The sequence below is a fragment of the Medicago sativa genome, chromosome 4 (genome assembly GCF_051527215.1).
Source record: "Medicago sativa cultivar Bolivia chromosome 4, Bolivia_mono, whole genome shotgun sequence".
Classification (NCBI taxonomy): domain Eukaryota; kingdom Viridiplantae; phylum Streptophyta; class Magnoliopsida; order Fabales; family Fabaceae; genus Medicago; species Medicago sativa.
This window is the reverse complement of record NC_140752.1, coordinates 74,562,149-74,577,071: the sequence shown is the minus strand read 5'-3', so window position 1 is coordinate 74,577,071 and position 14,923 is coordinate 74,562,149. Positions and strand designations below refer to the sequence as shown.

Genomic DNA, 14,923 nt, shown 5'->3' with positions numbered 1-14,923 from the left:
TACACTTTTCTAGTTTTGGATACATTCATTTTCTCCTACCTTGGTTATAAGTAGGGGTGGGTAAAAATATCCAAAAACTGAACTGAATCGGTTAACTGAACCGAACCAAACTAAAATTAACTGAACCATTACATTGGTTATTGAACCGAACCGTTATTTTAAAAACAGTTCATTAACTGAACCGAATGGTTAACCGAACCAAACCAAACTTAATTAACTGAACCGACCCTTTATTTTCCGACCCCAACATAGGAACCTATTGATTTCTTGCATTTAGTTGGAATATTGATATTGATAGGTTGAACAGCTCCACCCTGGGTTTGAACTCGCTGTTGTGTTTGTGAGTTTAAGACGGTGATTACCATTTACCATTTCGTCCACGGACTCATAAAGAAAAATAGCAAATTGAATAAACATTTTGGTTTTGCAGATTGTAGAGATGCTAACTTTTTCACAGGCATATGAATTTCTTAACAGCAGTGTTGAATCAACCGTTTGATGAATATTAACATCGCTAAGCTTGATTTACTAGTTCACTTGGTGGACAAGTGGGTAGAAATTGATCTGGTTCCCTAACTGAATATTTTAATCAGATGAATAAAGTATAGTCATATGTGTGAATTGGTGGTGGAGAAGAAATTGTTTTCAATGATAAGATGAGTTAGTAGAGAAGTGTAGAGATTTATTGACTAACATTTCATTGCAGGATAACATAGAAGATGCTTGGAAATGGAGTTCTGATGACGTTTATTCTGTCAAAGAAGCTTATTTCCAGATTACTAATGTTAATTCTGTTGAAAATTTGAGTTAAAAAAATAACATGAAAATGTACAAGAATAAGAACAAGAGGCTTTTAAACTTATTGATTTCTTGCATTTAGTTGGAACTCTTCTGGCTCATATTTGGAACTTATTAATGCAACATAGGAACCATTATTTTCTGAAAATTTAGGTTACCTATCGTTGGAATATGCACTATAGTTTAAGGTGAGTTCAAAATTTTGGTTTCGGTTCGGTTCGGTTTGGTTAATAGGCAAGCAAACGGTTAACCGAACCATAACTTTGATTCAGTTCGGTTAGTTCCAAACCTTAAACGGTTCGGTTCGGTTATTCCAAACCATTTCAACACTTCGGTTCGGTTCAGTTCGGTTAATATGGTTAACCGAACCATGCCCACCCCTAGTTACAAGAATAATATTTCATAGCCATCATTAACTATCAATGGAAACAGGGCCCTGATTTTATCAACAACAAAAAAAGGAATAGATCCTCTAATGCCAGAAATTTCAAGCATGATAGATGGCAATTACACACTTACACTAAAGTATTGATGTGTCCGAACACATTTATAGTACATTTCATCATCTTTTACCCTAGTTACAATAATATTTCATAGTAAACATTAATATATAAATAGAAATACATAGCCCTTATGCAAAAAAATTCAAGCGTGATATATGGTAGTTCCACAAGGGGTTTCTTTTAATTTGGACCACCTAAAGTTTGGCTCCAACTTGGACCAGTTGGTTGTGAACCATAGATTTATTATTAATATATTCTAATAGATGAGATTGAAAGTTTAGTACTTGTTCATCAAGTTGCAATATGTTTCACGTTTACCTACACTTGATTGTACCATACCTTTACTATTTTTTTGTCAGTTTATAGAAAGGTGGGTTTGCTCCATTTTGTGGCAAAAGATACATGGGGGCTTAAATAAAACTGCAATAGAATATGATTGCTTGTATCGTTTATTTATTATTTATTATTTATTTAAGTTGTGTTTATAATATTGTTGAATATTTTTGTAAAAAAAATATTGTTGACTATTGTTTTTGAAAAAAAATTAAAAATGTTTTTTTCATAAGTGGAGAGCAGAAAATATACATTTACAGTTATAAAAAATAATTTTTCTTTTTAAATATTGTCCACATAATCATCCGTGTAATATAAACCACATAAATTTGAATTATAAACTTGATTGAAATTTGAACTTTCAAGTGTTGGATAAATTAAAAAAGAAAATGTGCACTGAAATATTTTTACCGAAAATAAAATAAGATTTGTGAAAAAAACTGTAAGAGTTAAAATAGTTTGAAAGGAAAAAAAATTATTAATATTTATCGAGTTTGTTAATTTCAATTATTGTGTATTTATGGATTTTTTTAGGTTGAACAATATAAATTAAATTTAATACTCTATCCGTTTCAAATTGTATGTCTTTTTTTCAAAAAAAAAACTCAAATTATATGTCGCTTTATAAAAGTATTAATATTTTTTTTCTATTATATCCTTAATTCTTTATTACTCTATCTTCTTTCAATTCTTTAATTTATCTTTCTCTTATCATTTATTAAGGAAAATTTTGTAAAACAACTTATAATATTTTTTCCATACAAAAATAATTACATTTCTTAATACGTGTGAAATAGTCAAAACATCATATAATTAATTACGTTATCCCTGTGAGTTTGACTCAATTGATAGGGACAATTCATAATATATGAAAAAGTGCTTTTTTTTTAAAGGATGAACCGATGAATTTTATTCACTAGACTACTTAACAAAAATTAATTAATTAATTAATTAATTGCACGGGTTTTTTGCGGTTTCAACGTCAACATACATTTTATTCCTGACGAAAGGTAGGGTTAAACTACAAAACAATAAATTGATATTGTATTATAAAGAAAAATTAAAATCAAACATAGAGTCTGTATTATTAATATATTTTTTTTAATATAAAAGCTTTTTTGACTGAATATAGAAGGTTTATTTGTTCCTAAAAAAAAGTTTATTTGTTAAAAGAGTTTTAGGACAGCTTGGAAAATTGGTTTAAGGTTTACGTTTAGTTAAGAGTAATTCGACGGGATAGTAATTAATTAAAATAAAATAAATTTTGTGTGTAATACTTAAGTTAACAATGAAATTTTATGTTCAAGTTATTTTTTAAGCAATATAATTTTTTTACAAAACCTTCATTCAAAAAAAAAATTACAAAACCTACACTAGTGGGAGAGAGAATTATGTTGAGGGTGTTTGTTACGATGTGTTTAGCTTCTAATGTGCAAATATATATTACCTGATCAAAACCTACACTAGTGGGTCATTTAAGTGGTCCAAGTTGGACCAAAACTCATAGTGGTGCAAGTTAAATGAACCCTCACCACCCTCCACAAAGGTATTGATGAATTCAAAAGAACCAAGAACTTATAGTTGTGTCGGGTCCAATGTGAATCATCAAACTTAAATGATATGGTTGGTCCATATGTTGAGCTTGTGTATTGTTGAGTAATTGAATGCTAGCCAAGATACTAAAAGAGGCAAACCTGCTGAATAAATGTGACCTAACTTAATTGCACTTTCATGAGTAGGTTTTCTGGGTTTTAGAATGGGGACCAAAGTTCCCTACAAGAGAGAAACTCTATAAAAATCACTTCAAAAAATATCTAAGCTAATTTTGATCAAGTAATAGTAGCTTATCAACTAATTCTTGCATGATTTTGGTAACACACTTAATATTATGAGCAGCTGTGAATCATTTTCACCATTATTAGGTAGCTGATTTTGTTATTTGAATCCTTCAGTTGGTTCACATTGACACTTTCTTCAAGATTTTTCTTTTTCCTATTTTAGAGAAAACCCTAAAATTAGTCATCCAAGCACACTATTCTTACCAAGTTTTTATCACCAAGTTAGTCTCAATTCTCAAATATTTGACTTATCAGTTATCACCGAATACTATTACTAGTAGTATTCTTAAAAAACAAACATGGTGACATATTAAATATTTGAGGGTCTAATTTGGTGATTAAAGCTTTTGAAAAACTAATTTGGTGACATTTCTTTTACCATTACTCTTACTTAAGAGGTGTTGGCTTTGGTAAAATAAATTAGATGAGTAGACTTTTAAATAGACTTTCAAACCTTTCAAGTTTTTAAAATGGTCCGATCAACTTTAAAATTCAACTATAACGGATAATGAATCAAGTTTAGGGCTAACAATTTTAAGAAATGTCAGGTTCAAATCTTGCAAAGTCTAACCCGTTCTTAATCCTAATAAATTCAACTATAACGGATAATGAATCACGGATAATGAATTAAGTTTAGGGCTAACAATTTTAAGAAATGTCGGGTTCTGATTTTGCAAAGTTTAACCCGTTCTTAATCCTAATTTTGGTTAATAATTGCATATTTGTAAGGTGGTACAAAAATTTGAGCAGATGCTGACAATTTAGCAATCATTGCAAACATTGCTATCATGCTACGTAAATATGGTCCTAAAGATAGAGCTACAAAATTTCGTTAAAAACTAGCTATGTGCAAGGGTAAACACAATGAGAAAGGTTAAGTTGGCAAATATGTAGCTTTTTGGCTAAAGTCTTTAGCTCTTTGGCATCTTTTGATGTCTTTATCTTTCACTGTTTTTTCCTGTCATTATTGAATATCTATCAAGTATCAACAACCGGTGATGTCTGCATCAAACATTAAAAAGAGAAGCCTATCAGAACTCAAAAGATTTACCATAATAAGCTTTAATGGTTGTTTAAGATTTGCAGCTTAATTTGCAAGTTAACCGCAACAATCTCTTCATATTTGTCAAGCTACTATTGAAGTATCAAATTTGAAATATCCAATTGAGTTTCATTCAATGACCTCATTCCTAAACCAGTGAAGTGTAATGACGGTTAGTACACATATTTATGAGGTGCATGTGCCGTGAGAAATTGAAAGCTGTGCAGATGTTACTGCAATGAAGTGACATTACCAACCTCAGCTAGGTACACGCTCTTGAGAGTTATTACCCTCAAAGTGACCAATTAATTTACCATGTTCACATAATTTGAACCTAGATCCTCTACTGTTGCACTGTCGTGTTATAGTTATAGAGACCATCATACAACCGCAACATCATACAATAATTGTAGAGGATCCAATTTCATATATATTATATTGTCGCACACTTGGATTCGATGTAGTTGAGACTTGATATGACTCTGCATTCACGTAATCACATGTTCAATACATGGTCCGTTTGATCAAAATCAGATGGTTTAGATCCGCAACAGTGTAATTGAGTGAATGCAAGTAAGGAAAATCCATGGGGGGTCCAGAGTCTTGACCTTATCATAAATGGTTACTGTTCACATTAGGATTATCCAATAAAATCTTGGAAAGGATAACTGAAAATTAAACATTAATAAAATCTACAGAACCAAAGGTGGAAGAGACAAGGAATGTATAAGCCTAAACTATATGAATAATCACACTTCTGAGTTCAAATCCTTCTTCATATTTGTCCTCAAGTTTGGAACCACCTTGTCCGGACTTTAACCATAACCATCTAAGAAGGGTCACATGCCTTAAATTTGGGCAACAACATTTAATACAAATTGTGACATCTTGCCATATATGCACTATGTAGGACCTGCCATAGTTTGAGGTCCACTTAACATGTATAAGGAATTCTTATATACTACTCCCTTCATGTGATCCTATTTATATCATACGTCTTCTGATTCTATTTATAAGAGATGTTTAGGTCAACAAAATTAACGTATCTAATTCAAAATTTAAACTAAATACATCAATTTCTATGAACTTAAATGTTTCTTATAAATACGACCAACTAGAAGAGCACTCTATAATATTGACATATTGTATATTGGCCTAGAAGTAACAGATTATTATAAATTCATAACCTACTTTTATCCCTGTTGGACCACTTCTATATATATTGAGTCAATTAAGACTTCATTCATTTAATGATCACTTGATTATGGAATCTAATATTCGATTGTATTAAACTAAAACAAATAATTTTCACACTTTGTCCTAGACTGCATTATAACTAAATTTAAATGAACATACAACTAAGATTCTTCCATCTTTCAATTTGACAAGCAAGAATTTGATTTAATCATCTTAGTTGGTTATTACTCATTTCAATGACTATTTTATTTATACACCTTCAATTAATTAACACTGACGCAAAGATAGAACCTGCAAGCAAGCAACTACATTGTGCTTTCCAATGGAAATAAAGGAGAGATATAGTTATTAACTCTGACCATAAATTTGTACCATCATTTTACAAGTCTTCCATATTTATTTCTAGTTGTGACAATTCAAATTTTCTGGTGCAGATGTAAAAATATTCACTGTCATTAAGAAGAAAAAAAAAATTACAAATGTATGAATAGGGGGTTCATACAAATTACAATTACCATGAACAAGCACAAGTGACTTGACAAAAAAGAATCAAAATCCTTCAAAAGATGTAGGCCATAGTACCTCCATATAAAAGCCAAAAATAGGGTAGTGGTAGTGGTGCATAAAACTACACAATATGTAAGTGCATGTTTTGAATGACGGTAAGTTCGACAAAATTACAGGGCTACCGTGATTTTGTTGAAACTCTAAAGTATAGAGCTTTAAGATAGCACGCATGATTCTGCCAAATTCACCGTGAATCCAAACCGTGTCAACACGTTGATCCTGTTTTTGGGTTCATGATTTGCAAATTACCACAAAACAAGGAAGAAGAGCTCTAGGATTGAGCAAATAAAGCTCCTCAATGTTTGAATAAAGACCTACTTTACCAGCCAAAGAATCAAATCCAGTTTGAGATGCCATTTCTTGAATGTTTTCAAGTGGCCTATGAACCCTACCAGCAATTACTCTGCATACTATCAATGCCTTTCTAAGTGAAGGTTCATTATCAAAAAATTCTATAGATTCAAAAGCCCTTCCACTTGTAGATGTTGTGAAAACACCTATTCCACCTTTCAACTCCTTCTTAGCAGAAAAACCACTCCTAATGATTCTACAAACACAACATTTTTCTGATAAACAAAGACTTGAAGAGCCATTGAGACCAAGAGAACAAGCTACCGTGGTTCCATAGAACCGTAAAAGTTCATTTCCATCAGCTAGACACCTAGGATGTTTCTTCTGGAGTTTACTTGCTTTGATTTTTACCATCTCTCTGTACTCTTCAAATCTAGCTAAAGTTTTTTGCATATTGTGGACCTTTAAAACTCTCTCTATTCTGCCACAGTGGTTTTCTGACTTTAACCAGCTTGTCCTGCATATAATTTCCACTATTTTCCTTGATGAATCTCCTTCCAAAAGTTCAGTAACTGCCAAGGGAAAAACAAATTTTTCTCTTAAAATTCAAAATTTATGAAACTCAAAATGTCATAACAACAAACTTGAACAAATCTCTATTGTTCTTTGATACACTATTGTTCAATGTTCACAATACTAGGATAAAGTAGATTGGAAAAGGGAGATAGTACTTTTATTTATCCTAGATATTTTGAAAATAAAATCTGTTGGAGAATACAAACAATTCTAAATTAAAAAGGCATGGAAAAAGCAAAATCAGCTTTACAGTCCCAAATTCAAAAAGTGTGGATTTATTGTAAAGATTTGTCACACCACCATAAAAAAATTCTATAGCATATCAGATAAAGACTATGGCCAAAAAGTTTGTGGTCAGAAAAATATTTGGATAACCTAAAGCCAAGAAGAATTTTTAATAAAAAAATATTTACCAGCATGCTTGGAGAGATGGTGAGCTTCAGCAGCTTCCCATTTGTTAAACTGTTCACCACATTTGTGACAAGTAACAGTTGAAGAACCATTAGAATCTGTTTCAAGAGACATCCTATTACTTGAATGAACACCACCACCATGAAAACCATTAGACCCTTCTGACAAAAGAAAAGGTGATTTCCTTGGAGGAGTTGAAGAAGTCCTAAAAGAAGGGTTAAAGTAATGCATTGTAGGGTGTCCTCCAGGACCAGGTGTACCAGGTCTTAAAGTACCAACATAAGTTGAAGAACCACCACTACTACTACCACCACTAGCATTGTTACCACCACTGTTAATCCCTTCTTGAAAACCAGTGATTTTTAACTCACACCTTGAGTTACTCAAAATAACTTCATGAGTTATTGGATTAAGAAACTCACTGCTTCCTATAGATCTTGGACTGCAACTTGGTGGTTTTTCAATATGTCTTTTGCTTCCATGGATAACATCTTTTAGATTTGCTATTGACCTTGAACAACCTGATCTTCCTCCTCCTCCTCCTCCTTTTTTTGTTAAGATTGTGCTTAAATGCTTCCTTGTTTTTGGATCATGTACATCTGATGGTTCTGATTTGCAATGTAGTGACTTCTTCAAAGAAAACCACACTGTTGGCATATTACCCTTTAATGCTTCTTCTTCTTTTCTTTCTACCTTTTTGGTTTTCTTCTTATACATGAACTAGATTTCCAACTTCCAAGGCTTTTTCAAAAGGGTCCATGTTTCTCTTTCTCTTTGCTAAGAGAATGAAAACAAACACTTTTTGTTATATGAAATGAAACTTCCTTCAACCATGCATGAAAGGGTTATCTCAAAGAAGAGCACAGAATGAGTTAGGTGAGAAGAACAAGCAAATGAGACAAAAGGGAGGGAGATGTATAGTAAAAAACACGGGTGTGTGTTTAGTGATTTGAAAGAAAACACAAGAATCTTTGGCTTTTTATATTTGGATATGGAACATGACAACTGATTCTCTTGGACAAAACATCTACTGAGACACTGTTGTAAAACTTAATAAATGTGACTTAATTACTGAACCTGTGTTGTTTTTTCAACTTTTTATTACTTTGTACTCCCTGCGTCCCAGTTTATTTGACCCCTTGGCTCATTTCACACAGATTAAGAAAAATGTATAAATAAAGGGGAAAGTGGAATATATTGTATTGGGAATGATAAAAGTAGTATTATTTAGTGTTATATTGTATTGGGAATGATGAAAGTTGTATTGAAAATTGAAATGAGTCAGTTATTTTAGGACACTTTTTTTTAGAAAATGGGTCAGTTATTCCGGGACAGAGGGAGTACTACTTTTTGTCCTCTTTATTCGTTGTTTAAGAGAAGTAGTAGTATATGTTTTAGGAAACTAATTAGTTATCAATTTTTAAAGTAACTAATAATTTGAGAGAAGTCAATATTTCACACTATCAAATAAAATGAGAGGTTGAAAAATGGTGAGAAAAAAAAAATATAACAACCACTAGTATTTTTTCTAACCCACCTTAATTAGGATATTTAATCTCTATTAGACACCGTAGGGTATCTCCACAATTTAGGTCATATAGGACCGCTAAAGGATTGATTATATGATTTTTTTTATTGTTCTCTAGTTTTTTTTATCTATCATGGTTGAGTTAACCTTTAAATAGACGAATCTAAATATATTTGACCCTATGATATTTTGTGCATACAAATATTTTTTAAGATATTTTGTCAAAAAAAAAATTATAATATGAAAAATAAATTTTGAAAAACTTAATTTATTAATAAAAATGTATATTAATCGTTTAAGTTTAATTAAATATAAATATTTGTGTAAAATTTATTTCACAATTAGTAGGAAATAAGCTAGTTCGGGCTATGTTTTGGTAGGCTTAAGTTTGATCTAATAAAAAAAATCTAAGTATATACCTGGGAGACAATATTGGAAACACTAACGTTAGATATCGCGAATTATGTTCTCACGACAACTTTGCGACATGCATAGTTGTATTGCAGCAGGTTTTATTTATTTTCATCTACTGTGTGTATTTTAAACAATTTTAGGATCCAACTGCAATGTTTTCTTCGCTATACATTCGGGATGTATACTTTCTTGATAAATATCACCGCTCTATATATTGGAAACGCATAAGAGTTTAATCCGAAGTTTCATACATTCATCTAGTTACATCTCATCATATAGGTATTTGTAGAGATATTTTAGTAACTAATATAATAAAAAGACAAAATAATATAAGATATAATTAGATGCTTGTGTAAAATAAAATCTTGTCGATGGTGTATACAAATTAAATATATTCCATTATGCGATTTATCTATAATTTTTTGAATGTAATTATGATTCCTTGATATGAGTTGGGTTCAATGACAAAAATTGATTTTAATTGAATTGCTTATAGTTAAAAGTTGATGGAATGTAAAATAATTTATGCTTCAATACATATTTATAAAAATAAATTGAACATTATGTTAAAATAAAATTTTGAGTCAAAAATACAAATCATAACTTCAAAATATAATCAACCGTCAAAAAACAAAGTTCAAGTTAGACTCACTTACAGATAAAATTAATTGTATTGAAAAACATTCAAACAAGCCAAAATTAGTTTTTCACGAATCATTTTTTGCACCTCCAAAATAAAATCAAACATACACTTTCTTTTTATGGAAGGAATCAAACATACACTTATGTTAAAAAAATTAGTTGAACATGGTTTAGTTTCCATCTTTAGGGTAATGAACTCCAAACCATTAGCAATTGCTACATTGCTTCTGTTTACGCATGGATTCACTACATTGCTAGAAATGAAATTTCAGTATCAATGTGCTGGCTTTCAAATGTACCAAAAAGTAAATATATATATGTAATGAAACAAACCGATTAATCATGAATAATAAGCCACTAGCCCCCACTCTTTATTTCACCTTTTTAATTAGAGAGATCTATGGGACTTTTACTTCTCGGTGTCACCCTTAATTTGGGGATTAGTGGGGAACAATAATGAACCCAAACTTCACCCTTGAAAATGTTACAGTAATAAAAAAGTGTGCTCTTTAAAAATATGAGAGCTCATTATTAGTTTTGACCATTATCAAGTTGTGAAGATCGAAAAGGTGGTGAAACAGATGCAAGATAACTAGATAAGTGTGGGAAATTGGACTACAAAATCAATGAACAACTTTGGCTATGTTTCCCTTATATTTTTATTGTAGTCTTCATTTCTTGTCGTTATGCTGCCCTTAAATAACGCATTACTCAAAATCAAAACATTTCAAAGTTTTTTTTTTGGAGAAATCAAAATGAAATATATATATATAAATATAATGACAGTGCAGCTCCATGCACAAGAAGTGCAAAGGATACCACTGACAAAGTTACATATTCAAAGTCCTACAGTAGATCCAACAAACAGACAAAAATAAAAATCAGCAGACACCCATACAAGGGAGCGGGCATCTCCACCAATCATGATAACAAGATTAGAGAGGGTTAAGACAAGACAAACCAAAATATTTTAGTTTTAAAGGCCATAATTAAGATTCTAAATAATTCAAATTACGGCCATGGAGAACAAAGGGCAAGGCAAAGAGTGAAACATGGGAAAGTGTCATACAGAGTGTCCCTGATGATGATGGGTTGAACTTTGAGCATGTGTTGCTTCAATCTATTATTATTCAATTCCTTGATTAAATGCAAGCACATGATACACTCCCAATTTTGCCTTTAGATGGGGAATTTTTTTTTATCTGCCCTAGTTGAAACCAAAAAATCGAAAAAAGGCCTAGTTGAAACAAAAATATCAAAACTGCCCTACTTTTTCAGAGTTGACTGGTATGTCACAAGTTGGACTTGCGACCTACCTATGTCACAAGAGGCAATGGCGACCTACAAACTCTCAAATTTTGCAATTTTTTTGTCCTTATTATATGTCACAAGTGGGACTTGTGACATATTTATTTATTTACATTTTCGTTTTTTTCTATTAATTAAATAGAATTAGTTTTAAAAATTTTTAAAAAAATAATTGAAATAAATATTTATGATTATTTTTTTAAGGAAAATATTTATTATTTATTAATATGACACATTTAAAAGTACAATACATTTTTGACCAAAAAAAAAATACAATACATTTAATTATTTCTTCTTCGGGCATTAGGTGGTCGTGGTCCCGTTCCACACCATGGTGCGCCAGCATTTCTTGCTGCATTATGTCGCGTTGGAGCGGGAGGAATAATTTGACGCCGAGATCTTTGACGATGAATTGATTGATCGTCAGTTTCGTCGTTGTGCACTTGACTACTTTAACCAAGCGTCAACGAAACATCGTCTTCCCTGCTAGGCCATGTTGTATTGAGAAATTGATTCTCTTCAATGGAATTCAATGATAAACGGCCCAATGACGATTGACCAAACTCGGCGTCATTTGCAGGAGAAATTGAAAAATTAAATTCGGCACCCGGTGTGAATTGGGGATATAGGTCAGTTGGTGTTGGTGGGTAGTTGTAGTGTGGGTTGCTATACATTTGGTTGTTGTAGTTTTAGTTGTTGGCTTGGGGGTTATTTGTGTAGGATGTTCCAGGTTGGTTTAGATCATTGTAAGCATATGTTGACATGTAATCATTCATGTAAGATGGCCCAATGCTTGGTGGATAATGATCTCTAGGTGCTGTGTATGGTGGTGGTGCGATAATTTGGTGCAGTGGGGTGTTGAGATCAAGAAAGGCGAAGTCGGAAGTTTGTGGTGCTAGTGTTGTTGGGTCGGTAGTTGTTTGGTAGTTGGATGGATTGGTAAATCGTTGATCAAGTCCTGAGAAGAAGCTCGGTGACGGTGGTATGTTGTTGTTGTTGTTCTCTGGTTCTGTGTATAAAGGTATTCGCGGACTCCCGATCACAGCTATTGTGAAAGCCTCCTACTACAGGTTGGGGGCCTTGTTTGCTAAAAGAGGACACGAGGCATCGGCAAGGGTAAATTCCGGGGAACCATTCTCAGAAAACATCATGAAGTTTCTGAAGGAAGAGGTCATCAAATCCAACAGTCACAGTGTCACTCAGTTCGACCGAGATAGGTATACCTTCTCCGTCCGTGAAACTATCGACCATAGAGAAGGATTGCCGATGGGAGAATACAAGGTCGACCTGCGAAGTAAATGGTGCGACTGTGGAAAATTCAGGGCGTTACACCTACCATGCTCACATGTCATTGCCGCATGTTCTAGTTTTAGCTACGACTATAAAACATTTGTTGATAATAAATTTACGAATGAATGTGTATACCCTGTATACAATATCCATTTCGATGTGGTTCACCACCAACAGTACTGGCCAACTTATGTAGGCTCAAAGGTGGTTCCCGATTCAGCGATGCGTAGAGCTAAGAAAGGTCATCCCGCAATTACTCGCATTAGGACCGAGATGGACGTTGTGGAAAATGAGGGGAGAAAATGCGGCATTTGTAGGATGACCGGTCATTCCCGAAAAAATTGCATTAATACTGAACATCAGTAGCAATCTATGCATATTTTTTTTAATTGCATTTGGTTTGTATTTTATTAAATTAAATATTAAATATTTATTCTTCGTTTAAATGTATTGTACCTTTAAATGTGTCATCTTAAATCATAAATATTTATTTCAATTATTTTTATAAAATTTTTTAAAACTAATTCTATTTAATTAATAGAAAAAAATGAAAATGTAAATAAATAAATATGTCACAAGTCCCACTTGTGACATATAATAAGGACAAAAAAATTGCAAAATTTGAGAGTTTGTAGGTCGCCATTGCCTCTTGTGACATAGGGGGGTATGTCGCAAGTCGGAACTGTGACATAGGTAGGTCGCAAGTCCAACTTGTGACATACCAGTCAACTCTGAAAAAGTATGGCAGTTTTGGTATTTTTGTTTCAACTAGGGCATTTTTTGATTTTTTGGTTTCAACTAGGGCAGATAAAAAAAAATTCTTTAGATGGACCATTTTGAATCTTTGATCAATTCAAAAAATATAATAGGCCATCTAATAAATAAATAAATAAAAAGAGAAACAGCACATGATCATAACCTTAAATTAAGAAGGCTATAGTTGACACCTCATCTATTATTTTTATTCTCATTTTGTTACCATGTTTTCAATTTAAGGTCATCTTAAATTATGAGGGAGAGATGGAAGTTTTAGAGGATTCATGTTGGAACAAATTCAGTTAAAAATTCTGAAAAATCTTGTCCTATATATACTGTCAAGGAACATGGGCTAGTTAAATGTGAATATGTGTTGTCAGTACTCAATTTTGACATTCAGATTCAGTTCCTGCTCTAAGATCTCCATCTACTTTATTTTTCAAAAATATTATTTTGACATCTTAAATTATCCAATACATTTATACTGTTCATCTATTTTTTTTTTTCGTTTTTTAAATAGTTTTTTCTCCATTTGTTATTACTTATTTTTCTCCACAAAGTGCTGCTGCTCGCTCATGAAAAGTACTGTTACTTTTTTTTTGTTTATGCTGAAAAGTGCTCTATTTTGTTATATAAGTACAAGTATCGCAATCAAATATCAATTTTGTTTCTACTCCAATAAAACAATATAGATATTTAAAAAAAAAAAACAAAAATAAAACAATATAGTTTTGTACCAAAAAAACAGTATAGTTTAGTTTATACAGCCTAACTACTACAAATATTCGAAAGAGTAAGAAATCAGAATATGTTCCAGTAGATTAAAAATTAAAATCTGATTCTGAACTTTACAACTGTTTATTCAGATTTTTAAATTATATCCTAAAATATTTTGGATTTTTCTTCTATTTAGTTACCTCAAAGGCAGATTCTAAAAGAGGATTCAAAACTGGTTGGACAAACACTTATCTAAAGGTAGACAAATAGATATCGGTAAGGTCAGTAGCTCAATCAAGTAATTTGTATGAATGCGTTCCTTCTTCATTTCTTAAGAAAAAAGGGGAACAGGAAAAAAATTATCAATCAAAGTAACATAAATGACTATTTTCCGTATGTTTTCTGAAGAAGATTCGTATCTAGCACCTTAATATTACAAATTCAAATTTTTACCAGGGAGTTAATACTTCAAGTGTCTTTATTCCTTTCTCGAAAAGGATCAAGAGAGAATGTCTAGAACCTGAGTTTGATTTCTGAGTAAAACAATTCTAGGTCAGATTTTATTACCTCCCAACCAAACTTCGGATTACCAGAGCCCCTTCCTCTTAAAACTGAAGAGTTAACCAAAAAAAAAAAAAAGTTAAAAAATAATATCTACTTTTCCTTTGAAGCGAAAATCGCAGATTTCCAGATTGTTATGGTTTGAGGAGCT

At 31.9% G+C, this 14,923-nt stretch overlaps 1 protein-coding gene across 1 annotated transcript; it reads right to left on the bottom strand.

Annotated features, from left to right (window-relative positions):
* Nucleotides 1-6,146: 6,146 nt before the first annotated feature.
* LOC146931829 (zinc finger protein-like protein) lies at nt 6,147-8,507 on the bottom strand. Its single transcript, XM_085703383.1, has 2 exons — nt 7,559-8,507; nt 6,147-7,141 (listed from the first exon to the last, which is right to left on the bottom strand). Exons 1-2 carry the CDS (start codon nt 8,271-8,273, stop codon nt 6,510-6,512), a joined length of 1,347 nt encoding a protein of 448 aa, XP_085559509.1. The 5' UTR covers nt 8,274-8,507; the 3' UTR covers nt 6,147-6,509.
* Between the last annotated feature and the right edge of the window lie 6,416 nt (nt 8,508-14,923).

What these genes read in the sequence shown, in the direction of transcription:
- LOC146931829 (XM_085703383.1), bottom strand. Translation starts at nt 8,273, where the DNA reads ATGTATAAGAAGAAAACCAAAAAGGTAGAAAGAAAAGAAGAAGAAGCA. An exon ending in CCATCTCTCCAAGCATGCTG is followed by an intron (nt 7,142 to 7,558) that starts GTAAATATTTTT and finishes TTCCCTTGGCAG; the next exon opens with TTACTGAACTTTTGGAAGGA.